Source organism: Oryctolagus cuniculus, chromosome 18 (genome assembly GCF_051225735.1).
Source record: "Oryctolagus cuniculus isolate XC-2025 breed Fujian yellow rabbit chromosome 18, ASM5122573v1, whole genome shotgun sequence".
NCBI classification, from domain to species: Eukaryota; Metazoa; Chordata; class Mammalia; order Lagomorpha; family Leporidae; genus Oryctolagus; species Oryctolagus cuniculus.
The window spans coordinates 62,840,680-62,865,811 of NC_142884.1; the positions used below are offsets into that span (position 1 = coordinate 62,840,680).

General features: G+C 41.2%; 1 protein-coding gene across 10 annotated transcripts in view; it reads left to right on the forward strand.

Moving 5' to 3' along the window:
- Nucleotides 1–25,132, forward strand: part of NFAT5 (nuclear factor of activated T cells 5) — a 155,524-nt gene that overhangs the window by 122,223 nt on the left and 8,169 nt on the right. For 6 of the 10 annotated variants that reach the window (XM_070062631.1, XM_070062630.1, XM_008257549.4 and 3 more), the window contains 7 exons: nt 2,671–2,805; nt 2,932–2,984; nt 9,786–9,918; nt 12,679–12,762; nt 20,333–20,481; nt 21,444–23,949; nt 24,561–24,804. In XM_070062631.1, coding sequence (XP_069918732.1) covers nt 2,671–2,805; nt 2,932–2,984; nt 9,786–9,918; nt 12,679–12,762; nt 20,333–20,481; nt 21,444–23,949; nt 24,561–24,796 — 3,296 coding nt within the window. In that variant the 3' untranslated portion in view covers nt 24,797–24,804. The remainder of the gene's footprint in view (nt 1–2,670; nt 2,806–2,931; nt 2,985–9,785; nt 9,919–12,678; nt 12,763–20,332; nt 20,482–21,443; nt 23,950–24,560; nt 24,805–25,132) is intronic. The other 4 variants (XM_070062634.1, XM_070062633.1, XM_008257550.4 and 1 more) reach the window with 1 other exon arrangement.

The following is a 25,132-nucleotide window of genomic DNA, read 5'->3' on the forward strand; positions in this document are numbered from 1 at the left end:
ACAGAATGAAATTCTTGGAGAAATCCTCTTCTTTGTTTAACAGTATTTCTCAGATTTATTTGATTTTGCAACCTGTTTTTCTAAACAATACCTAATTAATTTGCTGAAGGAAATTCTAGCATAAGGAAGTTTGTAAGCTAATTTCATTTTTTTCCTTCACTATCTCTTGTTCCTCAGTACTTTTCAGATTTTAGTAGTGGTTAGTTAGGCTTGTAATTGAAAAACAAGTGTATTCTATTTTTAACTTCTGAATCCTGATTCAGAGAAACCACTTGGTAGTATGCATTATCCTGAATGTCAATAATAGGTGTTTGGATAGGATGCCCTGGAAACAGAAGCACATTTAATTCAGACTGCTTGGAGTGGGAAAAGCTTGTATTTTTAAGATTTATTTATGGGCTGGCGCTGTGGCACAGTGGGTTAAAGCCCTGGCCTGAAGCACCAGCATCCCATATGGGTGCCAGTTCTAGTCCCAGCTGCTCCTCTTCCGATCCAGCTCTCTGCTATGGCCTGGGATAGCAGTAGAAGATGGCCCAGGTCCTTGGGCCCCTGCACCCACATGGGAGACCTGGCTCCTGACTTCAGATCAGTGCAGTTCCGGCCATTGCAGCCATCTGGGGAGTGAACCAGCAAATGCAAGACCTCTCTCTCTCTGAAACTCTACTAAACTCTCTGTAACTTAAAAAAAAAAAAAAAAAAAAAAAAAAAAAAAAAAAAAAGAGAGAGAGAGATATTTGAAAGGCAGAGTTTAAGAGAGAAAGGTCTTCCATCCTGTGGTTCACTCCCCAAATGGCCACATCAGCTGAGGCTGGGCCAGGCCAAGGCCAGGAGCCTAGAGCTTCTTCTGGGTCTCCCATGTGGATGCAGGGGCCCAAGCACTTGGGTCATCCTCCACTGCTTTCCCAGGTACATTAGTAGAGAGCTTGATTAGAAGTGGAGTCGCTGGGCCGGTGCCACGACTCACTTGGCTAATGCTCTGCCTGCGGCACCGGCATCCCGGGTTCTAGTCCCGGTTGGGACGCTGGATTCTGTCCCGGTTGCTTCTCTTCCAGTCCAGCTCTCTGCTGTGGCCTGTGAAGGCAGTAGAGGATGGCCCAAGTGCTTGGGTCCCTGCACCTGCATGGGAAACCAGGAGGAAGTACCCGGCTCCTGGCTTCGGATCAGCGCAGCGCGCCGGCCTTGGCGGCCATTTGTGGGGTGAACCAATGAAAAAAGGAAGACCTTTCTCTCTGTGTCTCTCTCTCTCACTGTCTAACTCTAGCTGTCAAAAAAAAAAAAAAAAAAAAAAAAAAAAAAAAAAAGTGGAGCAGCTAGAATTTGAACCTGTACACATATGGGATGCCAGTACTGCAGGCAGCAGCTTTACCTGCTATGCCACAGCACCGCTCCCCAAAAGGAGAAATTAGGTGGTGATTGTGGACAGAAGAATCATTGTGGAGATATAAAAGAGGGCTCCAAAAAGTTCTTTTGGTGCAAAATTTTTTAAAGGTTTATTTATTTATGTATTTGAAAGGCAGAGTGACAGAGAGATCTTCCACCTGCTGGCTCACTCCCCAAATGGCTGCAACAGCCAGGGCTGGGCCAGGCTGAAGCCAGGAACCAGGAACTCCATCCAGGTCTTCCACCTGAGTTGCAGGAGCCCAAGTACTTGTTGAGATGTCTTAATCTTACTGCTTTTCAAGGTGCATTAACCAGGAGCTGGATCAGAAGCTGGGCAGCTGGGACTCAAACCAGCACTCATATGGGATGCTGGTGTTGCAGGTTGCAGCTTAAATCACTGTATCGAAGCACTGGCCCCTCAGTGTTTTTTTGTTTTTTTGTGTTTTTTTTGACAGGCAGAGTGGACAGTGAGAGAGAGAGACAGAGAGAAAGGTCTTCCTTTGCCGTTGGTTCACCCTCCAATGGCCGCCGCGGCCGGCGCGCTGCGGCCGGCGCACCGCGCTGATCCAATGGCAGGAGCCAGGAGCCAGGTGCTTTTCCTGGTCTCCCATGGGGTGCCGGGCCCAAGCACCTGGGCCATCCTCCACTGCACTCCCGGGCCACAGCAGAGGGCTGGCCTGGAAGAGGGGCAACCGGGACAGAATCCGGCGCCCCAACCGGGACTAGAACCCGGTGTGCCGGCACCGCTAGGCAGAGGATTAGCCTAGTGAGCCACGGCGCCGGCCCCAGTGTGTTTTTATGTTTATTTTGGTGTAGGTTCTCTGGGTCCTGTGTCCAGATCATTAAAGATGTCCTCATTTCCACCCAGGTACCACTAGTTGCCTCAGAGGTCTTCAAACGTAATAGCGTTAACGTAACTGACATTTTTAAGGTGGGGATTGTAGGACAAGCTTATCTTAAAAATGTTTTTCTAATGTGAAAACAAAATCAAGCTTATATTTTTAGAGGTTTGTGATTTGTGTAATAAGAAAATGACATAAAATAAATAAAAACCTCATTTCTGGCATTTATTCATCGCTCTGAACTCTTAGAAGAGTTGCTAAAAATTAATACGGACTTCTGATTTTTTTTCTCTGTTCAATTAGGATAAAAACTGTAAAATAAAGGCAGTTAAATTCAGGGGTCAAAAAAAGACAACTCATAGAACTGTATGCATAATTGCAAAGTGATTTTAGGTGAGAAATAAGTGTTGATGGTTCTTTTTATGGATTGTTTTTGTATGCCACACAGCTCAGCCAGCAGGAGTGCCGGAAATCTTAAAGAAAAGCTTGCATAGTTGTTCAGTGAAAGGAGAGGAAGAAGTGTTTTTAATTGGCAAGAATTTTCTGAAAGGAACTAAAGTTATTTTCCAGGAAAATGTGTCTGGTAAGTATACATGTTTGTGTTACAGAGATTGTTTTTCATTTTATTGTAAAGATGTGTAGTAATACCTTCAGAATAACAAAGTTGTTTAGAAGTATAGTAGTAAATCACTGTTTTTATTTCAATCAGATGAAAATTCTTGGAAGTCAGAAGCTGAAATTGACATGGAATTATTTCATCAGGTATAATTTAAGCCTTTTTATAATTTGGTTATTATTCTCTGAGCAATTCAGTTTTGTTCTGAAATTTTCCTGAATCAGCAGATTAGACTTCCTCTTCATGTGGGATTGATGTAAATTATTTAATGTTTCTTTCTTGAGTTTCTTAATGAAATAGAAGATAATTCAACTGATACTAGACATGACCAGTATTTTATTTAAAAAGTTAAGAGCATTAGCAAATGTTCCCATTGTTAATAAGTGAAACATTTCTATCTTTATGATTACTTTCTCTAAAGATTTGGATTATCTTAATCTACTAGTTATACCAGAGAGAAGCTGTTGTTTACTAAGTGCCTACTATGTGTCAGGTGCTTTTATGTTTGTCAAAGTTAGCTTCTTGCCTTCAGAAGCACTTATCACACTTACAGTAAAGAATCTATAATTGTAATACCTTGCCATCTATTGTTTTCCAAGGAAAAAGAACTTGAAAACAAAGTAAAAAAGGATAGATGGGATCATATTCATGTAAATTGAGACTAACAAAAGACCAAATTAATGAGCAAATTAGTCGGGAAGCATGTGCAGAGGCTAGGACATACAGGTATAAATCTGAAAGGAAAAGGAGAAGAGTCAGAGAAACAAGTTAATGTGTAAAATGCCCAAAGCCCAAAATTTAATATATAGAGCCGAGGAGAATAGAAAATAGCACATGAAAGCCCTCAGAGAAATGAAAGAGGCAAAAATTGGAGACTCTACAGTTAGTTTTTTATTTATTTACATACTAAAAAATACAAATTTAAAGGTTTTCCACTCTCCCCTCATATTTAATAATCTGCTAAACTTATGATTATGGTTTTATTACAAAAAAAGATACAAATCAGAATGAACAAAAAAAGGAGGCACATGTGGTAAGGTCTGAGAGGATCTGAGTCAGCAAACTTTTGTCATGCTCCAGATTGCATTAGCTTCTGTCACATTGATATGGGACAGAACACAGAAAATTGCCAACCAGGGAAGTTCACATACTGCTTGTGCAGCTGATCTTCAGTCCCTAGTTCCACCAGAGGTCAGGACTAATAGAATGTGTTTCAAATCCCCCATCATAAATCACATCAGACTGTCCAGTGGCCAAGGGCCCCAAAGATACTTCCATCCAACAGGACTTCGTAAGAACCTAAAAATTAACTTCTTAGTAGTCCAGGGCAAAGATCAGATCTCTCATTGCATAACATTAATTCTTGACTGCATAATATCATATGAAATGGAGCTTCTCTGCAGATACATAGACAAATGCTATATGGAAAATTTTCTTGTAACTTTATGTTACAAGATGCTATAGAAAAGAGATGGTGGGACTGGTGTTGTGACTCAGTAGATTAAGCCACCACTTACAGCACTGGCGTCCCATATCAGAGTGTTGACTACACTTCAGATCCAGCTCCCTACTAATATATTTGCCTAGAAAAGCAGCAGATGATGGCTCCAGTGCTTGGGCCTCTGCCACCCTCATAGGAGACCCAGATGGGGTTCCTGGCTCCTTGGTTTGGCCTGGCCCAGCCCCAGCCATTGAGGCCATTTGGGAAGTGAACAAGCACATGGAAGATTGCTCTCTCCCTCTCTCTCTGTTACTCTGCCTTTCTAATAAGTAAATATTTTCTAAAAAGGAGAGTCATTCCTTTTTCATACATACAATCAGACACTCTCCCAGAGTTTATTGCCATACTAGTCTTAAATGAAATTCTAGTACCTGCTTTATCACTAGCAGTCTGTTATCTAAGTAAGTCACTTTGTACCTGTTTTTCTAATCTGTAAAGCCCTTTCATTAGATTATTGAAGGCTCCTTCTGTTTGACACTTTATAATTTCTTATGTAACTTGTTGACCAGATCTTCTCAATAAACCAACAGTCATTTCCTCTGGAGGATTGGAAGATAGGGGAAGCATATTGTTACCCTTCTGTGGTCCACTCTTTTTTTTTTTTTTTTTTTTTTTTTTTTTTTTTTTTTTTTTAACTTGAGAGTTACAGACAGTGAGAGGGAGAGAAAGAGAGAGGTCTTCCTTTCACTGGTTTACTTCCCAAATGACCGCCAACGGCTGGAGCTGCACTGATCCGAAGTCAGGAGCCAAGGGCTTCTTCCAGGTCTCCCATGTGGGTACAGTGGCCCAAGGACCTGGGCCATCTTCTACTGCTTTCCCAGGCCATGGCAGAGAGCTGGATTGGAAGAGGAGCAGCTGGGACTGGAACTGGCACCCATATGGGATGCTGGCGCCGCAGGTGGATGTTTAACCTACTGCGCCACAGTGCCGGCCCCTCTGTGGTCCATTTAATAATAAATGCTTAGTAGATCCTTGTTACCTTTATGAAAAACGTGCTCAGTTTTGTTTACTTTGAAGAAAAAGAGGGCCTTGTGTTACTTCTGAGAGTATGTTACACCCTAATTTAAACCAGGTTCTTATACACCTTACATTTTAATCTCAACTAAAGTTTAATTTATTTGTGTAATACTTTTTTTTAAAAGATTAATGTATTGGCCGGCGCCGTGGCTCACGTGGCTAATCCTCCACCTGCGGCGCTGGTACCCGGGTTCTAGTCCTGGTTGGGACGCTGGATTCTGTCCCGGTTGCTCTTCTTCCAGTCCAGCTCTCTGCTGTGGCCTGTGAAGGCAGTGGAGGATGGCCCAAGTGCTTGGGTCCCTGCACCTGAATGGGAGACTGGGAGGAAGCACCTGGCTCCTGGCTTCAGATCGGCTCAGTACCGGCCGTGGCGGCTATTTGGAGAGTGAACCAATGGAAGGAAGACCTTTCTCTCTGTCTCTCTCTCACTGTCTATAACTCTCTCTCTGTCTCTCTCTCACTGTCTAACTGCCTGGCAAAAAATAAAAATAAATAAATTTAAAAAAAGAATAAAGATTAATGTATTTTATTTGAAAGGCAGAGTTAGGAGAGACAGAGTGAAAATGATCTTCTATCCAGTGGTTCACTTCCCAAATGACCCCAACAGAGGGCTGGCCCAGGTAGGAGCCAGGAGCCAGGAGTTTCCTCTGGGTCTCCTGTGTGAGTGAAAGGGCACAGGGACTTGGGCCATCTTGCACTGCTTTCCCAGGCACATTTGCAGGGAGCTGGATCAGAACTGGAGCATCTGGGACTTGAACCAGCACCCATATGGAATGTCAGAGTTGCAGGTAGCAAGTGGCCTAACCTACTACACCACAATGCTGATCCCTCCATGTAATACTTTTATATGACCATGGTTTGTTTTTTGACCAATTGGTTAGATTAATTAAAACTGTCTTGTTTATAAAACTGTTGTATAAAACAGTTTATAAAACTGTTACAATTGTTACCTTTTTAAAAAATTTTTATTTTGTTTATTTACTTGAAAGGCAGAGTTACAGAGAGGAAGAGACAGAGAGATCTTCCATCTTCTGGTTCAATCCCCAAATGGCTGCAATGGCCAGGGCTGGCCAAAGCTGGAGCCTGAAGCCAGGAGCTCCCTCCAGGTCTCCCACATGGGTACAGGGACCCAAGCACTTGGGCCATCTTCCACTGTTTTCCTAGGCACATTAACAGGGAGCTGGATTGGAAGTGGACCAACTGGAACTCGAACCATTGCCCATATGGGATGATAGCATTACAGGCAGTGGCTTAACCTGTTACACGATAGTGCCAGCCCCAATTGCTGTTTCTTTAATGCAGATTTATAAGTAAGGAGACTAGTTTTGGAGATTGCGAATTACCTTATAGATTATGCAAAATATTAATAAAATAGCCCCAACGAAGCCATCTTAACTTACTGCTTCATGTAGAATTTTATATTAATAAGTCATTATTTCTGCCCCCCGTTCTCTCTGTACTTTGTTTCTCTTTCTCCTATTCTCTCTCCATCTCCCTTTCTCCTTCTTTCCCTCTCTCTGAAGCATAGGTTAGTTTTATTTTTAAAATGCTTTTATTTTGCGGGGGGAGGCAGTTATGCCAGGTATAATAGATTAAATAAGAATAATCAAAGACAAGAATTGAAATAAATTATGTCCTCATTTGGAAGTTATGTCTAGAGGTCCTGGGATATTTGCAAGCAAGTGTATAAACAAACTAAATCATAATATGATCTTTCATGAATTCTGTGGTTTTGTTTATTTTTAATTCTTAACTTTTCCAGAGAAAGCTTTTATTTATTTTTTTCCCTTAGGGGCTTTCTGGGACATGTTTTCTTACATCAGAATTAGAGCTGAGATCTAGAGAAGTGATCCTAAAGATCTTATTAGAAGGAGAAAAACCAAAAATTAAGCATTTAGAAGGAAGAAAATGTGTTGAAAGGAAAAAAGCTTTGTCTTACACAGAAAAGTTGAGAGAGCATCTGCAATATTTAGAAATACCCAGAAAATGGTATCTTTGGTTGTAAAGATAACTTTGAGTAATTATAATGGTTATTCAGTTATATCCCCAAAATTAACTTTTTAGGTATTAAACTTTATCTATTAGATAAATATTGAAATTAATGAAGTCTGCAAAAACAATTCTTTGTTGAATATTTGGTTCTTTTAATTGTGACCATAATGTATGTCTTATGCTCATGTATGCCAAATATGAAAGGTGAGTCACCATTATATTCACTGCCTCTTTATGACTTCAGATAAGTTATATATAATTTTCATTACAAATACACTTATGTGAGTATATGTATTATATAAATATGTATATAGGCATATGTGTGTGTATATATATATGTATTATATAAATATGTATATAGGCATATGTGTGTGTATATATATATGTATATATATATACACACACGCACATACACACTGAAGTATGTGTATGAAAGAATAGCCTTGGGTAAGATGGAATATTAAAATGGAAAGAAAATTCTTGAAAGAAATGCCATAAAAGATCCTCAGCAGAATTTGTAGCAACGATCACTAGACTAAATAAACAACTGAGAATTTAGAGTTATGTGCTTATACATTGACTCTAATAGTAATTTTGCAGTGTGTTCTCAGTCATATTCAATTATATGTATCCCCAACTGTAAAATGAATATGAAATGATAAATTATTTCATTGGAAAGTGTAAAAATGTCTAGCAGCATTTCTTGTATATTCCAAAAAATATTGTTTACTAAGGAAAAAGCATAGTTATTTTGAATCCAAACAGATTTTTCTGAGAAATTAAAAGTTAGATACTCCTCTCTTTTTACCCTGGAGAACTTTTTGTACCTGTTCTAAATGCCTCCCAATCCTTTGAATGTTTTATATTTGTTGTGTTCCTAACTGGGTAGTAGTTAATTGATTCTAATTTCTGAAAGTAGTATTAAAAACCAGTGTCTGGTCACACAGTTTACTTGGTTTTCAATTTAAATTGGTCATAGAAATTCCTGAGGTTGAAGAAGTATACAGAATTAATATCAAAATAGATTCATTTTGTTTTTAGAAGATCTCAAATTAGGTTTGCTACATATGCTCTTCAATGCAAGTATATTTTTAAAATTTTGATAAAATATGCATCTGATTTTTAGATACTAATCTTCTTTCTAGTTACCAAGAACAAAATTTTATTTAGAAGAATAATTTTAATTATAGAGTTTGCCAAGTAATTTTTTTAAAAGATTTACTTATTTATTTGAAAGGCAGAGTTACAGAGAGAGGGAGGGAGATAAGTTCCATTGGTTCACTCCCCAAACGGCCACAATAGCCAGCACTGGGCCAGGGTAAGAGCTTCTTCCCGGTCTCCTATGTGGGTGCTGGGGCCCAACACTTAGGACATCTTCTGCTGCTTTCCCAGGCCCATTTAGCAGGGAGCTGGATCAGAGGTGGAGCAGCCAGGAGTCAAACCGGTTCCTATATGGGATGCTGGCACTGCAATGCTGTGGCTTTACCCCATTGCACCACAGCACTGGCCCCTGCACACTTCTGATCCAGCTCCCTGCTAATGCACCTGGGAAAGCAGTAAAGGATGACCCAATTACTTCGGCCCCTGTACCCACAGGGGATACCCTGAAGAAGTTCCTAGCTCCTGGCTTCAGTTAGGCTCAGCTCTGGCCATTGTGGCCATTTGGGGAGTGAACCAGTGGGTGGAAGTCCTTTACCTCTCTCTTTCTTTACCTTTCTCTAACTCAACCTTTCAAATAAATAAAATTATCTTAAAAAAAAAAAAAAAAAAAGTGGAGCAACCAGAGCATGAACTGGTGCCCACATGGGATGCTGGCGTCATAGGTGGCAATATTACCTGCTACTCCACAACGTTGGCCCCACTGGGTACTGTTCTTAACAGAGGAGTTAGACAAATCATTCTTGTGGTTGGAGAGAGACCCCCCCCCCCCAAAAAAGCAAAGAATTGATAATTTTTCAAGTGGAGATAAATGCTCTTATAAAATAAACAAGATTACAAGATTATATGATCAGCTTGAGGGAGGATGATCAGGAAAGGTAACTTTTGTATAAGCCCTGAAAACGATCAGATCTTAACCATTTGAAGAAATAAAGAAAGGATATTACAGGTGGAGAGAACAGCAAGTGTAAATCTGAAGTGAAATTGAGTTTAGTTTGTTAAAAAAATGGACTTAGGCCAGTATGCCTAGAGTGTGGAGAGCCAGGGGGAGAATGGGAAAGAAATGAGGTTATAAAACCTTATAAGCCTTTGTAAAACTTTTGGTTTTTACCTTAAAAGCAGTCTTAATGTCTTGATACCTATAAACTTGACCTTTAAAATACACTCTTCTTTGTTCTAATCAGACTTTTAAAACTTTCCAGATAAAAGATAAATTTAAGAAATAATTGTTTATTTAAATGCTGCTTCTTTTCTGACTCATGCTTTTTTTTCAAATTAGAATCATCTTATTGTGAAGGTACCACCATATCATGACCAACATATAACTTTACCTGTATCTGTGGGAATATATGTAGTGACCAATGCTGGGAGATCTCATGATGTTCAGCCATTCACTTACACTCCAGACCCAGGTATGTCAAAGTGATAATTTCTGAACTAAAATCAGTAATTAATTTCTAGTTCTCTGGAAGAATATAAAGAACACCAGCCAACCCAAAAGGAATAAGTTGCTCACTAAGATGAATTGATACTAGCTTCTTTCAGAGATGACATTATGTCTATCTTTCTTTTTTTTTTAAAAGATTTATTTTTATTTATTTGAAAGGCAGAGTCAGAGAGGCAGAGGCAGAGGCAGAGAGAGAGAGAGAGAGAGAGGTCTTCCATCCACAACAGCCGGAGCTGCGCCTATCCGAAGCCAGGAGCCAGGAGCTTCCTCTAGGCCTCCCACATGGGTACAGGGGTCCAAGGACTTGGGCCATCTTCTGCTGCTTTCCCAGGCTACAGCAGAGTGCTAGATCAGAAGTGGAGCAGCCAGGACTTGAACCAGCACCCATATGGGATACTGGCACTGCAGGTGGCGGCTTTACCCACTATGCCACAGTGCCAGCCCCAGCATTATTTCTTAAGAAGACATCAAATACTGCCCCCCCATTAAGAAAATGGTTTCTGGGGCTGGCATTGTGGTGTAGTAGGTAAAGCTACTGTTTGCAATGCCCATATCCCATATGGATGCCATTTCTAGACCCAGCTGCTTCTCTTCTGATCCAGCCTAGGAAAGCAGAACAGGATTGCCCAAGTGCTTGGCTCCCTGCACTCATGTGGGAGACCTGGAAGAAGCTCCAGGCTCCTGGCTTTGGCATAGCACAGCCCTGGCCATTGTGATCATTTAGGGAATGAACCAGCAGATGGAGGATATCTTTCTCTTTCCCTCTCTCTTTAACTCTGCCTTTCAAATAAATACTAATAAAATAAATCTAAAAAAAAAAAAAACAAAAACAGAAAACATAAACCCTAAAAAATGATTTCTATCTTTTGTTCTAAAAATAATTAAAGAAAAGCCAGGAATGCTGTTTGTCAGACTCTCTGGCACTCTTACAGGTTATTCCTTAGTGAAAATGACCATGTATTGAATTTCTTTATTTATATACAAAAGGGCAAAAGTGACAACTTTAGCAAGTTGCTGATAGTTTAGTTTGGCTGGTTTATAAAGTACATTTTGATATAAGGAAGACATAATCCTGGAGTGATAAATTATAAAAATCAAAAGTATCAAAGACTGGTGATGAATAAGTGTTTTAAATATTTTAAATCAGGGCCGGTGTAGCGGCTCACTAGGCTAATCCTCCGCCTGCGGCACTGGCACACCAGGTTCTAGTCCCAGTCAGGGTGCCGGATTCTGTCCTGGTTGTTCCTCTTCTTCCAGTCCAGCTCTGTGCTGTGGCCCAGGAGTGCAGTGGAGGATGGCCCGTGGGAGACCAGGAGAAGCACCTGGGTCCTGGCTTTGGATCCACAACAGCCATTGAGGGGGTAAACCAATTGGCTGCAGCGGCCAGAGCTGTGCCAATCTGAAGCAAGGAACCAGGAGCTTCTTCCAGGTCTCCCATGAGGGTGCAGAGGCCCAAGTCTTTGGGCCATCTTCTACTGCTTTCCCAGGCCTTAGCAGAGAGCTGCATCGGAGTGGAGCAGCTGGGTCTCAACACAGCACCCATATGGGATGCCAGCGCTGCAGGTCCCCTGGCCTGCACTGCGCCACAGCGCCAGCCCCCATAGTAGATATAATGATATTGAGAGTCTAGAAGTACTCTATTAATACTGGCGAAGATTATTTTTTCAATATATTCCATAGTATTATAGATTCAATATCTTCATCAGTTACTTTAATTTAGCGTAAACATTGGCTAATGCTTCTGAATCATTTATTCTTATTTTGGTTTATTTATCCAAGAGGTAGAGAAAAAGAGATAGAGAGAGTACCTATTCCCCAAATGACTACAGCAGCTGCCAGGTTGAAGCTAGGAGCCAGGAATTCAGTCCAAGCCTCCCACATTAGTTGCAGGAACCCAGTCACTCGAGTCATCACCCTTGCTTCCCAGGGTCTGCATTAGTCGGTAGCCAGGTATTGAACCCAGGTATTCTTTTTTAGACAGAGTTATATAGAGAGGTAGAGACAGAGAGGGAGGTCTTCCATCTGCTGGTTCACTCCCCAGATGGCCCATGTAACATCCGGAGCTGTGCTGATCTGAAGCCAGGAGCCAGAAGCTTCGTCCAGGTCTCCCACACAGGTGCAGCGGCCCAAGGACTTGGGCTATCTTCTACTGCTATCCCAGGCTACAGCAGAGAGCTGGATTGAAAGATGAGCAGCTGGGACTAGAACCAGCACCCATGTGGGATTCTGGCACTTCAGGCCAGGGCTTTAACCCGCTATGCCACAGTGCCAGCCCCAGAACGCAAGTATTCTAACATGAGACACAAGTGTCTTAATTGGCTAGGTTAAATTTACCCCTGAATGAGTATTTTTAAATAAATAATTGATATAAGAAAACAGTAATTTTTTTTCTTACTATGGTTCAAGTATATTGGATAAGTTTTAAATGTGTGCTATTTTGGTGTCAGTCTTCTCCTCATCTTACGAGTACTGTTACTGAAAGGATTTTTTGAAATTAGTTTTGCTTTATTTTGGTAAGTGATCATATGGTCTGCCTACTTAGAAATTGATGAAATGTAGAGGGTAGACTGCTATTTACAAAAACTCATCTCAACATAGAATTCCTGCTACATAGATAATTTAATGATGATTTTTGAGAAAATATTCCAAGTAATTACTTTTAGGGTACATAATTTGATAGGATGAATAAATTTAAATCGATTCGTTAACTTTTTTTTTTCCACAGCAGCAGCTGGTGCTTTGAATGTAAATGTGAAGAAGGAAATATCCAGTCCAGCAAGACCTTGCTCTTTTGAAGAGGCCATGAAAGGTACTAAGCTGATTCTTCTCAAAAATTATAATGAGGGGCTGGCACTGTGGCATAGTGGGTAAAGCCACTGCCTGTAATGCCAGCATCCCACATGGGTGCCACTTTAATTTCCAGCTGCTCCACTTCCAATCCAGCTCCCTGCCAATGTGCCTGGGAAAGCAGCACAGATTGGCACAAGTCCTTGTATGCCTGCAGCCACGTGGGAGGACTGGAGGAATCTCCCGACTGCTGGCTCCTGACTTTGGTCTAGCCCAGCCCTGGGCATTGTGGCCATTTCGAAAGTGAAGTAGTGAATGGAAGATTTCTCTCTGTCTCTCCCTCTCTGTAACTCTGTGTTTCAAAAAATTATAATTATTTGACCCTATCCATTTTCTCTAGCAAGCTTTAGTATTTTCTTTTCTCATGTATTTGGAACACTTAGCAGAGTGTCTTCCATATTGCAAAGTAAATATTTGTGTATCTTTACTAAATACAGAGACTTGATTTCCAAGTTGATAATTTATTTCAGTCAGCATATAAACTTGATTTTTTAAAAGACACACGGCAAAAGTTTTTTTGTTTTTTAATTCCCCATTGTTAAAATTCTTAAAAGTATGCATAAAGTACAAAAATGTAGAATAACATCTATCAAGCTTCTTCTCCCAAAGCTTAGCATTTGACATTGATACTGAAATCTGAAATATGAACTATACACATCTGAAAAAGTTGTACTAGGTTCTTTAATTGTTCTTCCTGATGTCTTTACTCCCTTGCCAATCTCAAGAGACAGTGAAAATAAAGTGTATCTTCAATATGTTACAGTGTGGTACAGCAAATTAGTTCCTTAGCAAATTTTAAAAAATGTATTATATTTGAAAGGGAGAGAAAAAGAAACTGAGACATCTTCTATCCACTGACTCACTCCCCAAATGCCTGCAGCAGCTCCAGGCCAAAGCCAGGAGCCTGGAACTCATTCCAGGTCTCCCATGTGGGTGGCATGAACCCAAGTACTTGAGATATCTCCTGCTACCTCCCAGGTGTGCATTACCATGAAGCTGGGACTTGAGGAGTGGGGACTTGAATCCAGGAACACTCCATTATGGGATGGGGCATCCTAATTGCTGTGCCAAATGCCCACTCCAAATTTTGGCTTTGGCTTTGGCTTTTCTTTTTTCTCTTTTTTTTTCTCTTCTCTTCCCTCCTTCCCTCCCTTCATTTCTTCCTTCCTTCTTCCTTTCTCTTTCTTTGATAAGGAGATTAGAAATAGAGAGCTCTCCTCTGCTGGTTTACTCCCCAAATGCCCATGTTGACTGAGCATTCAACCCAGGTCTCCTTCATGGGTAGCAGGAATCCAATTATTTGAACCATCACCGCTACCTCCCAGGTTCTTCATTAGCAGAAAGCAAGTCAGGAACTGTAGGTGGGTATCAAACTCAGGCCCTCTGGTGTGGAATGCAGATATCTGAACCACCAATTAAGCACGACCTCTTAACAGATTTCAAATACAACTGTGATGTATCATTATGGTACTTTTACGACTATACATGAAGATGCCAGTTGTGTAATGACATGGACCTATAATTCTGACTTACACTTATATTTTTCTATGCTTAAACTCATGAGTTAAATAAAAATCTTAAATGCCCATTTAGTAAATTTAATCAAATACAGTGAAAATTTGGCCAGTAGTAAAAAGCAGCATTCACACACACACACACACACACACACACTCACACACACTCAGTACAACTTGCCATTATAATTTCTGACTATGAATACTTTCCAGAGTAGATTAGTGAGGAATTATAGACTACTAAATTACCTGCCAAGATAATCAGATTCAGCTGAAGGAAAATTCACAAGTTAGTAGATAGCCGTAGGTAACATTTATTTAGCATGTAAGTGCAAAGCAATATGCCAAGCTCTTTACAGGCATTCTTATTTAATCTTCCACATTCTCTAAGGTAAGTAACTTAAGTGATTCTCATTTCATGGATGAGGAAGCCAAAGCTCCAGAGAGGTTAAATAATTTGCCAAGGTTGCTTAGCTAGGTTCATAAAAAAGCATTTTAAAAAATGCTTCAGTATAAATACAAAAATCATTCAAATTGTTAATTATATGAATAATACCATGATTAATTAATTTTTAGAGAAAGTCAGGGATGTTTGTGATCTATCCTTCATCTGCTTTTCTCTGACAATCCCTTGGTGATGGTTGTACTGGGTAGAATATATTCTAATCCAATATGAAATTTCTCATATGAGTTTATGAATTGAAGGTTTAAAGGGTATGTTTAATTATAGTCCTTTGGTTAAAATCTTACTAGCCTAAAATATGGATAAAAAGCAGACTGGCATGTACATATTAATTGTTTTTCATAATTCAAACCTTATTTTGATAATTACAATATCAAATGAAAGTATGATACTAATTTTATAAAGATACAAAATTGAATCCTAAACTATCTTAGTTTCAGCTTTTCTTTTGCCATTTTAAGTAACAATATTTTTATTTATTTTTTTAATTATTTATTTAATTGAGAGGTAGAGTTACAGACAGTGAGAGGGAAAGACAGAGAGAAAAGTCTTCCTTAAGTTGGTTCATTCCCCAAATGGCCGCAACAGCCAGAGCTACACTGATTTGAAGCCAGGAGCCAGGTGCTTCTTTCCAGTCTCCCATGCAGGAGTAGGGGCCCAAGGACTTAGGCCATCTTCTGCTTTCCCAGGACATAGCAGAGAGCTGGATTGGAAGAGGAGCAGCCCCAGCTGCTAGAACCAGCACCCATATGGGATGCTGGCGCTGCAGGCGGAGGATTAACCTACTGTGCCACAGCACCGGCCCCTATTAATTTTTTAAAGATTTATTTATTATTTGGAAGGCAGAATTACAGGGGGCAGAGAGGAGAAAAGGAGAGAAAGGGAGATATCTTCCATCATTGGTTTACTCCCAAAGTGGTCATAACAGCCAGGAGTGGGCCAGGCCATCTGGGTCTCCAAATGGGTGGCAAGAACCCAAGTACTCAGACCACCTTCTGTTGCTTTCCCAGGCACATTAGCAGGATCTGAACCAGAACGTGAAGTGGCACTTTATATGGGATGCTGGTATTCCCCTAAATATCTAATTTTTTTATGATTCATATTTTTTTTTATTTGAAAAGCAAAGTTACAGCAAGGAAAGAGAGATTTCTCTGAAGCCATTTAATATTGTTTAAAGGCCTGTTAAAATACATGTGTGACTTTTGGGACATAATAATTTAGACTTTCTTTTGTTCCTCTCCTCAAAATACTATTAAATATCTTGGAAACAATTAAAAATCATAAAAAGGACTTTTAAATACGAAGAGAAAAACTTCAGCTGGCTAGAAACCTCAGAACTTGAAGAAAGACACCAACCACAGTGTTTTCTGGTTGTTGCTATTGTTGTTTTTAAGTCCCATTTATCCTGAATTGGGTACCAGACAGATTTGTAACCCAGAACTGCCAACAGGCACGAACAAAACATAAATCAGTAAATGAACAATAAAACTCTGCTGTCTTTGGCTAAAAGATTCAGAAGAGAAGAGCCCAGCAGAGACTTGTGAGATGACCCATGTCTATCGGCAGCAGCTGGCTAACCATTGGAGTTTTAGGGCCAACCCACCCCCTTTCCCATAGCTACAGCAACAACAACAGGACCTAGGAGAGCCAATCTACCCCATACCCCATAGCTGCCAGAAGCAGCAGACTTGATTTGCCCTCACTGAAACCCAGGAGAGCCAATACATATGCCAGATGCATCAAGTTGATCTGTCTGCAGGAATGGCAGAAGCAGAACTCAGGGGGCTGTGCCATTTACCAGCACACACCAACTAACAGCAAATAGATCCTCTCCCAGCACTGGCAGTGCCAGCAAACCCAGTATTTCCTTATCCTTCCTCCAGAGAGGGGAAGAGACAGAGACCCAGACCCAGAAACTCCTAGCTCTACCCAGGAGCCAAAGGAAAGGTAGGCCAGGCATTTCCCAGCCTTCCACTCAGTAACAAAAGATGACGAGGCCAGCAGTCTCCCAACCCTTTACCCGGTGGCAGGGAGCAGCCTAAACTTAAACCTTGGCCTCCCATCCAGTGGCAGAAGGCAGCCCATGTGGCTTGTGTCCTACCCATACAAAGAGTATTGATGATAGAATGGGAAACTAGCTGGCACCAGGGTACCAGAGAATATACCAGGGAGAAATACTTTCCGTCTTGTACATCAACCCCACCTAATGACACCAGGCTGGGCAGGGAAGCACATTCCATTAGCTAAGCCACCAGCAGCAGGAATCCAGCTAGAGCTCAAGAAGATGCACAACAGTGAAGCAGACCAGAATAGGGTTCAAGAAACTAAATTGTTACTGAAAACTACAGTATACATAAGTAGACCAAAACCCACACAGATTAAACAGGGTAGCCATCTGCTAAAGTAGATTTAAACAGAATCAGGAGTCTCCTAATGTAATACTCAAAATGGCCAACAAACAATAAAAATTCACTTACCATAATAACAACCAGAGCACTCACAATTTGAATGGAAAAAAAAAAGGAACTGATGTCAACACTAAGATGAATAACTGAGAAATATCTGACACAACTTTAAAGAAGCTGCCATAAAATTACTCCAACAAGGGTCTGGCACTGTGGCACAGCGGGTTAACGCCCTGGCCTAAAGCGCTGGCATCCCATATGGGCGCCAGTTCAAGACCTGGCCGCTCCACTTCTGATCCAGCTCTCTGCTAAGGCCTGGGAAAGCAGTAGAAGATGGCCCAAGTCCTTGGGCCCCTGCACCCACATGGGAGACCAGGAAGAGACTGAAGGTACTCTCCCAGAACTCAGTGCAGATCTCCCCTGTGCCTGGGAGAGACCCAGGTGCTTTGAACCATTAGCTGCTCTTTCCCAGGGTGTGCATGAAGCTGGAATCAGAAGCAAAGTCAGCCCTTGAACCAAGTGGCAGGGGTTGGGGGAGAGGGAGGGAGGGAGGGAGGGAGGTCTTCCATCCGCTGGTTCACTCCCCAGTTGACTGCAACGGCCAGAGCTGCACCAATCCGAAGTCAGGAGTCAGGAGCTTCCTCCAAGTCTTCCCACATGGGTGCAGGGGCCCAAGGATTTGGGCCATCTTTACTACTTTCCCAGGCCACAGCAGAGAGCTGGATCAGAAATGGAGCAGCCGGGACTTGAACCGGTGCCCATATGGGATGCTGACACTGCAAGCAGCAGCCCTATCTGTGATGCCACAGCACTGGCCCCTAGAGTGATGCCTTAATGGCTGCACCAAACTCCTGTCCTCCCCCCTATATTATTAAAAAATAGAGACTGGCATCCCATTTGGGCCACCAGTTCGAGGCCCTACTGCTGCACTTCCAGTCCAGCTCCCTTCTAATGTGTCTGGGAAAGCATTGGAGGATGGCTCAAGTTCTTGGGCCCTGCTACCCATGTGGGAGACCTGGAAGAAACTCCTGACTCTTGGCTTCAGCCTGGCCAAGCTCGCTCTGTTGGGACCATTTGGGGAGTGAACCAGCAGATGAGCAGATGTGAGACCTCTCTCTATGCCTCTCTCTCTCTCTCTCAACTCTGCCTTTCAAATAAATTTTATACAGATTATGTGCACACATACACACACACACACAACATGGCACTCTGGGAATACCCAGACAATCCACAACAAACCAAATTGACTATGATAAAGCTAAAGTAAAATTAATTCATTCTTTTCTTCATCCCACAAGTATTTGTTGAGTACCTAACTATATACTAGGCAATAACAAACTCTCTGCTTTTATAGAGCTCACATTCTAGTAGAATTCAAAAGCAAAATAACAGTTGAGTTTTACAGGATCAACTGGGAAATATCACTGATGGTCTTTCCAAGTCCTGTGCAATAGTCCTGGACTGTTTTTGAATGTCTCAGTCAAGATTGGATTATGGATTGAATTGTATCAGTATTGGTTAAATCTTGGTGAAAATAGATCCAAAGTATTCATGAGTAAATGATCCATTTCTCAAATTACTTAGGTGAAAGAATAAAATACAGCACGTTAAAAGTTAAGGGAGCACTTTTCTCTCCCTCTATATAATCAGTTGGCTATGAAGCAAGTTGAAGTAAGATTGGGAAGTTTAAAATATTTTTAAATCAAAATATCTACAAAGGTAGCCATTCAACTCATGGACTATATGCCATTTAAAGTCATCTCTGTAGGGCCGATGCTATGACGTAGTGGATTCAGCTGCCATCTGCAGTGCCAGTATCCCCTGTGGACACCAGTTCAAGTCCAGGTTGCTCCACTCCGAGCCATTTCCCTGCTAATGCACCTAGGAAAGTAGCAGAAGGAGACCCAACTGCTTGGGCCCCTTTCTCTGTAACTCTGCCTTGCAAATAAATAAAACAAATCTTAAAAAAAAAAAAAAAGTCCTCTTTGTAGCCAGTATTTGTCAGTATCAAATACAAGATTTAACAGCTGTGGTTTCTGGGGAATCTGTATGTCTCTCCGCAGCTTCTCAAAGTAGTGGTAAAATTTTAGGTCAGGATTTGGCTTAATTCTTAGAACTGTCATTAGCCACAGCAGTAGATTTCACTAAGTGCCAGTGGCAGACTCAAGTAGATTTTAAAAAGAAAGAAAAGGAATCAAAGCAGAAAAGTAGATAAAATCTTGAAACTTTATATTGCCAGGCAACCATCTGCTAAGAGGAGAGTTTAACAGTTGTAATTGAGTAGCTCTGAACTCCTGGAGATTTCCAGGTTGTATCCTATAAAAGGAGATTTCAAAAAGTTTTTAGACAAATTGACTTAAATAAGTTTATTTTTACATGGAAAAAAAAAAACCTTGGAAATCCATGCATAGTTTTTCATAACACATATTGTCTATGAATTTGGAAAATGCCTTGTGTGTGTGGATTTCAAAAATGTTTGCACCAAAATAGCTTATCTTTTAAGTCCATTTTCCACAAACTTTTGAAATACCCTCATAGATCCTGACCATGTTATGTTGGTGTAGTTCAAGGTATTTGGAAAGGTGGTTTTTTTGTTGTTGTTTTTTTTGTTTGTTTGTTTGTTTTTTGACAGGCAGAGTGGACAGTGAGAGAGACAGAGAGAAAGGTCTTTATTTTGCTGTCAGTTCACCCTCCAATGGCCGCCGCAGCCGGTGTACCGCACTGATCCGAAGCCGGGAGCCAGGTGCTTCTCCTGGTCTCCCATGCGGGTGCAGGGCCCAAGAACTTGGGCTATCCTCCACTGCACTCCCGGGCCACAGCAGAGAGCTGTCCTGGAAGAGGGGCAACTGGGACAGAATCCGGCGCCCCGACTGGAACTAGAACCCGGTGTGTCAGCGCCACAGGCAGAGGATTAGCCTAGTGAGCCATGGCGCCGGCCTGGAAAGCTCTTAGAAGATCCAGTTTGATAATTGAATTACTGAAGCCTACAGGAGTCCTCGAGCCCAGTATACTTTGTTAACACTAGCTTTGTGTCTCATATCATAGCATCAAAAAATACATTCAAATCATGACTTATAGTTAATACGTTATAGAGGAAATAGTTGATTATGTTTGTGATTTTAAACTTTTTTTGTATTTTTGTGTGTGCAGCAATGAAAACAACCGGATGTAACTTAGACAAGGTAAATATTCTTCCTAATGCCCTGATCACTCCACTGATACCAAGTAGTATGATTAAGAGTGAAGATGTTACTCCAATGGAAATAACGTCAGAAAAAAGATCTTCTCCTATTTTTAAGGTGCGTTACATTGACTGATATCCCAGATCTTTAACTTATATGTAAAAATTGCTGTATTTTACTTTTCCTATTTATTTCACATTTGTCTGGCTTTGGATATTCTTAGGTTCTTAATGAATTTTACTTTTCAGAGTAAATGCTTTATTACATAAGGAAAATTGCCTACAAAAGTAACTTTCAACATATATTTTGAGAAGAGAAGAATTAGTATGTTAGGATATGGAATATAAATGAAAATTTTAACATTTTCAGAGTAGAAACATTTTTCTGTGTCTTCCCTAGTCTTTCCCCATAATTCCTCCTCCCTTTTTCTCCTAATAATGCTACTGTTGATCTGGAAAATCAGTTATTTTGATGTCTGTTATTCATGAACCTTAGAAATAATGTATCGTTTTTACCCTTAATTTGCCTAAGCATATAAATAACTAATTATTTCTCTACTTCTTTAATTGACTCTCTTTGTGTGTCACGCTTTAAAAAATATGTCCTAGAGAGGACATTGTGACACAGTAAGTTAAGCACTGCTTTGGACGCCTACATCTCAAATTAGAGTGCTAGTTCAAGTCTCAGCTCCTCTACTTCCAGTCCAGCTCCCTGCTGATTGCCTGGAAAATAGTAGATGATTGGAGCTGCAGCTCCTGGCTTTGGCCTGGCTCAGTTTTGGATATTGCAGGTGTTTGGGAATAAAACAAGAATGGACTCTCAGTCTCTCTCTTTCTCTCAGTCTGCCTTTCAAATAAATAAATAAATCTTATATCTATATATCCTGATGATAATCATATATCATGTTATATAGAATTATAGTCTTATACTTGTTTTCTAAATGATAATGTAGGATGGGAAATTCATCCTACATGTATTTTTAGAATAATAATAATTTCTGAAGTATCATGATTTTATTTAATGTTTTATAAATATATATATGCATACATAGATATTACTTGGAAATTTTTATTTTTTAGACGACAAAGACAGTTGGATCAACTCAGCAAACTTTAGAAAATATCTCTAATATAGCAGGAAATGGGTCATTTTCGTCTCCATCATCTTCCCACTTACCATCTGAGAATGAAAAGCAGCAGCAGATCCAGCCCAAGGCATACAACACAGAGACCCTGACAACTATCCAAACACAGGACATCTCACAGGCTGGTACTTTTCCAGCGGTTTCTGCCTCTAGTCAGCTGCCCAACAGTGAGGCTTTACTGCAGCAGGCCACACAGTTCCAGACAAGAGAAAGTCAGTCTAGAGAAGTATTACAGTCAGACGGCACAGTGGTCAATTTGTCACAGCTGACTGAGGCGTCCCAGCAACAGCAGCAGTCGCCACTACAAGAACAAGCACAGACTTTGCAGCAACAGATGTCATCAAATATTTTTCCATCACCAAATAGTGTGAGTCAGCTACAGAATACCATTCAGCAGTTACAAGCAGGAAGTTTTACAGGCAGTAGTGCTAATGGCAGCAGTGGAAGCGTTGACTTGGTCCAACAAGTTTTAGAGGCACAACAACAGTTATCTTCAGTTTTATTTTCTGCTCCAGATGGTAATGAGAATGTTCAAGAACAGCTTAGTGCAGACATTTTTCAACAAGTCAGTCAAATTCAGAACAGCGTAAGCCCTGGAATGTTTTCCTCAACGGAGCCAGCAGTCCATACCAGACCAGATAATTTAATACCTGGAAGAGCTGAAAGTGTTCATTCCCAGTCTGAAAACGCATTATCAAGTCAACAGCAGCAGCAACAGCAGCAGCAAGTGATGGAATCATCAGCTGCCATGGTGATGGAGATGCAACAGAGTATCTGCCAAGCAGCTGCCCAGATTCAGTCGGAGCTATTCCCTTCAACTGCGTCGGCAAATGGGAACCTCCAGCAGTCGCCAGTTTACCAGCAGCCCTCTCACATGATGAGTGCATTGTCTTCCAGTGAGGACATGCAAATGCAGTGTGAATTGTTTTCATCTCCTCCTGCAGTTTCTGGAAATGAAACTTCCACCACGACCACACAGCAGGTGGCAGCCCCTGGCACCTCCATGTTTCAGACATCAAGTTCAGGAGATGGCGAAGAACCTGGAGCACAAGCAAAACAAATTCAGAGCAGTGTCTTTCAGACCATGGTCCAAATGCAACACGGTGGGGACAATCCATCTCAAGTCAACCTTTTTTCATCTACAAAAAGTATAATGAGTGTTCAGAATAGTGGTGCCCAGCAACAAAGTAATGGTTTATTTCAGCAAAGTAACGAGATGATGTCACTTCAATCTGGGAACTTTTTGCAGCAGTCTTCTCATTCACAGGCTCCGCTTTTTCATCCTCAGAACCCTATTGCCGACCCTCAGAACCTCTCCCAGGAAACTCAAGGCTCTATTTTTCACAGTCCAAATCCCATTGTCCATAGTCAGACTTCTACAACTTCTTCTGAACCAATGCAGTCTTCAATGTTTCACTCTCAAAGTACCATCACTGTGTTACAGGGCTCTTCAGTTGCTCAGGACCAGCAGTCACCCAACATCTTTCTTTCCCAAGGTTCTATGAATAATCTTCAAACTAACGCAGTAGCCCAAGAAGAACAGATTTCCTTTTTTGCAGCACAGAACTCAATTTCTCCTCTTCAGTCAACCTCAAACACCGAACAGCAAGCTGCTTTCCAACAGCAGGCTCCAATAACACACATCCAGACCCCCATGCTTTCACAGGAACAGACACAACCTTCCCAGCAAGGTTTATTTCAGCCACAAGTATCTCTGGGCTCCCTTCCACCTAATCCAATGCCCCAAAACCAACAAGGAGCAATGTTCCAGTCGCAGCATTCAATGGTTGCCATGCAGAGTAACTCTCCATCCCAGGAGCAGCAGCAGCAGCAGCAGCAGCAGCAACAGCAGCAGCAGCCGCAGCAGCAGCCGCCGCCGAGCATGTTGTTCGGTAATCAGAACACTATGGCTGCAATGGCATCTCAGAAGCAGCCACCACCAAACATGATATTCAACCCAAACCAAAATCCAATGGCCAGCCAGGAACAACAGAACCAATCAATTTTTCACCAACAAAGTAACATGGCTCCAATGAACCAAGAACAGCAGCCAATGCAATTCCAAAATCAGCCCACAGTTTCCTCACTTCAGAACCCAGGTCCTAGCCAGTCTGAATCATCACAGACCCCTTTGTTCCACAGCTCTCCTCAGATTCAGCTGGTACAAGGGTCACCTAGTTCTCAAGAGCAGCAAGTAACACTCTTCTTGTCTCCTGCATCCATGTCTGCACTGCAGACCAGTATAAACCAACAGGACATGCAACAGTCTCCTCTTTATTCCTCTCAGAGCAACTTGCCTGGAATCCAAGGAGCCACATCTTCACCTCAGCCACAGGCTTCTTTATTTCACAACACTGCAGGAGGCACAATGAACCAACTCCAGAATTCTCCTGGTTCATCTCAGCAGACTTCAGGAATGTTCTTGTTTGGCATTCAAAATAGTAAGAAACTCTTTCTAATTTCTCATGACTTACTTGAAAAGTTCAGATTGTTATTATAGAAGGAAGCAAAATAAGGTGGTCTTACCATGGATTTTAGTTAGAACTGTACTGCTTATATACTGTGAGCTCTTGGACAAAGTATTTGACATTTATGGGACTGAATTTCCACATCTAAAATGTTGATAATTTTACATACTTGACAAAGATATTGGAAGGATTAGATATGCTAATGTATATAGATGGGTATGTGTTTGCCAGTTTAAGCTATAAATTTGAAAGAAAAATGAAGTAAAAATGACAAATATTATTTCAGCTAATTAAAGTAAGTAGTTTCTAAGGAGATTTATACCCATCTTTAATGTTTATGCAATAAAGAAGTTATATAAGATTTATGATGATACCTAAGCAGGCTGTATATTTATACTACTAACAGCAAACCTAAGATGAATTCCAGTATCATTCTATGAAAAGCTTTTCCTTGGATTGTCAGGTGCCTGACTTTTAGTAAAAAACTGGGTAAACACACTAATGAATTGCCCCCAGCAACTAATAAATAATCTTCCCATGAATCTTAACTAATCAGATAGCTTCTATTTTCAATGTCTCTGCAGACTGTAGTCAGCTTTTAACCTCTGGACCAGCTACATTGCCAGATCAGTTGATGGCCATAAGTCAGCCAGGCCAGCCACAAAATGAGGGCCAGTCACCTGTGACAACACTTCTTTCTCAGCAAATGCCAGAGAATTCTCCCCTGGCATCCTCTCTAAATACCAACCAGAACATCGAAAAGATTGATTTGCTTGTTTCATTGCAAAACCAAGGGAACAACTTGACTGGCTCCTTTTAACTGGATATGTAAGTATTACATTGTGGCTTCTTCTTGAAAATCATCAATAAATTTTCTCCTAAACAGACTGGAGTTAAGAAATAGCACTGCTTTGACTCTTTTATTTTATTTATTTATTTATTTTGAACAGGCAGAGTGGACAGTGAGAGAGAGAGAGAGAGAGAGAAAGGTCTTCCTTTGCCGTTGGTTCACCCTCCAATGGCCACTGCGGCCGGCGCTGCACTCCCGGGCCACAGCAGAGAGCTTGCCTGGAAGAGGGGCAACCGGGACAGAATCCGGTGCCCCGACCGGGACTAGAACCTGGTGTGCCGGCGCCGCAAGGCAGAGGATTAGCCT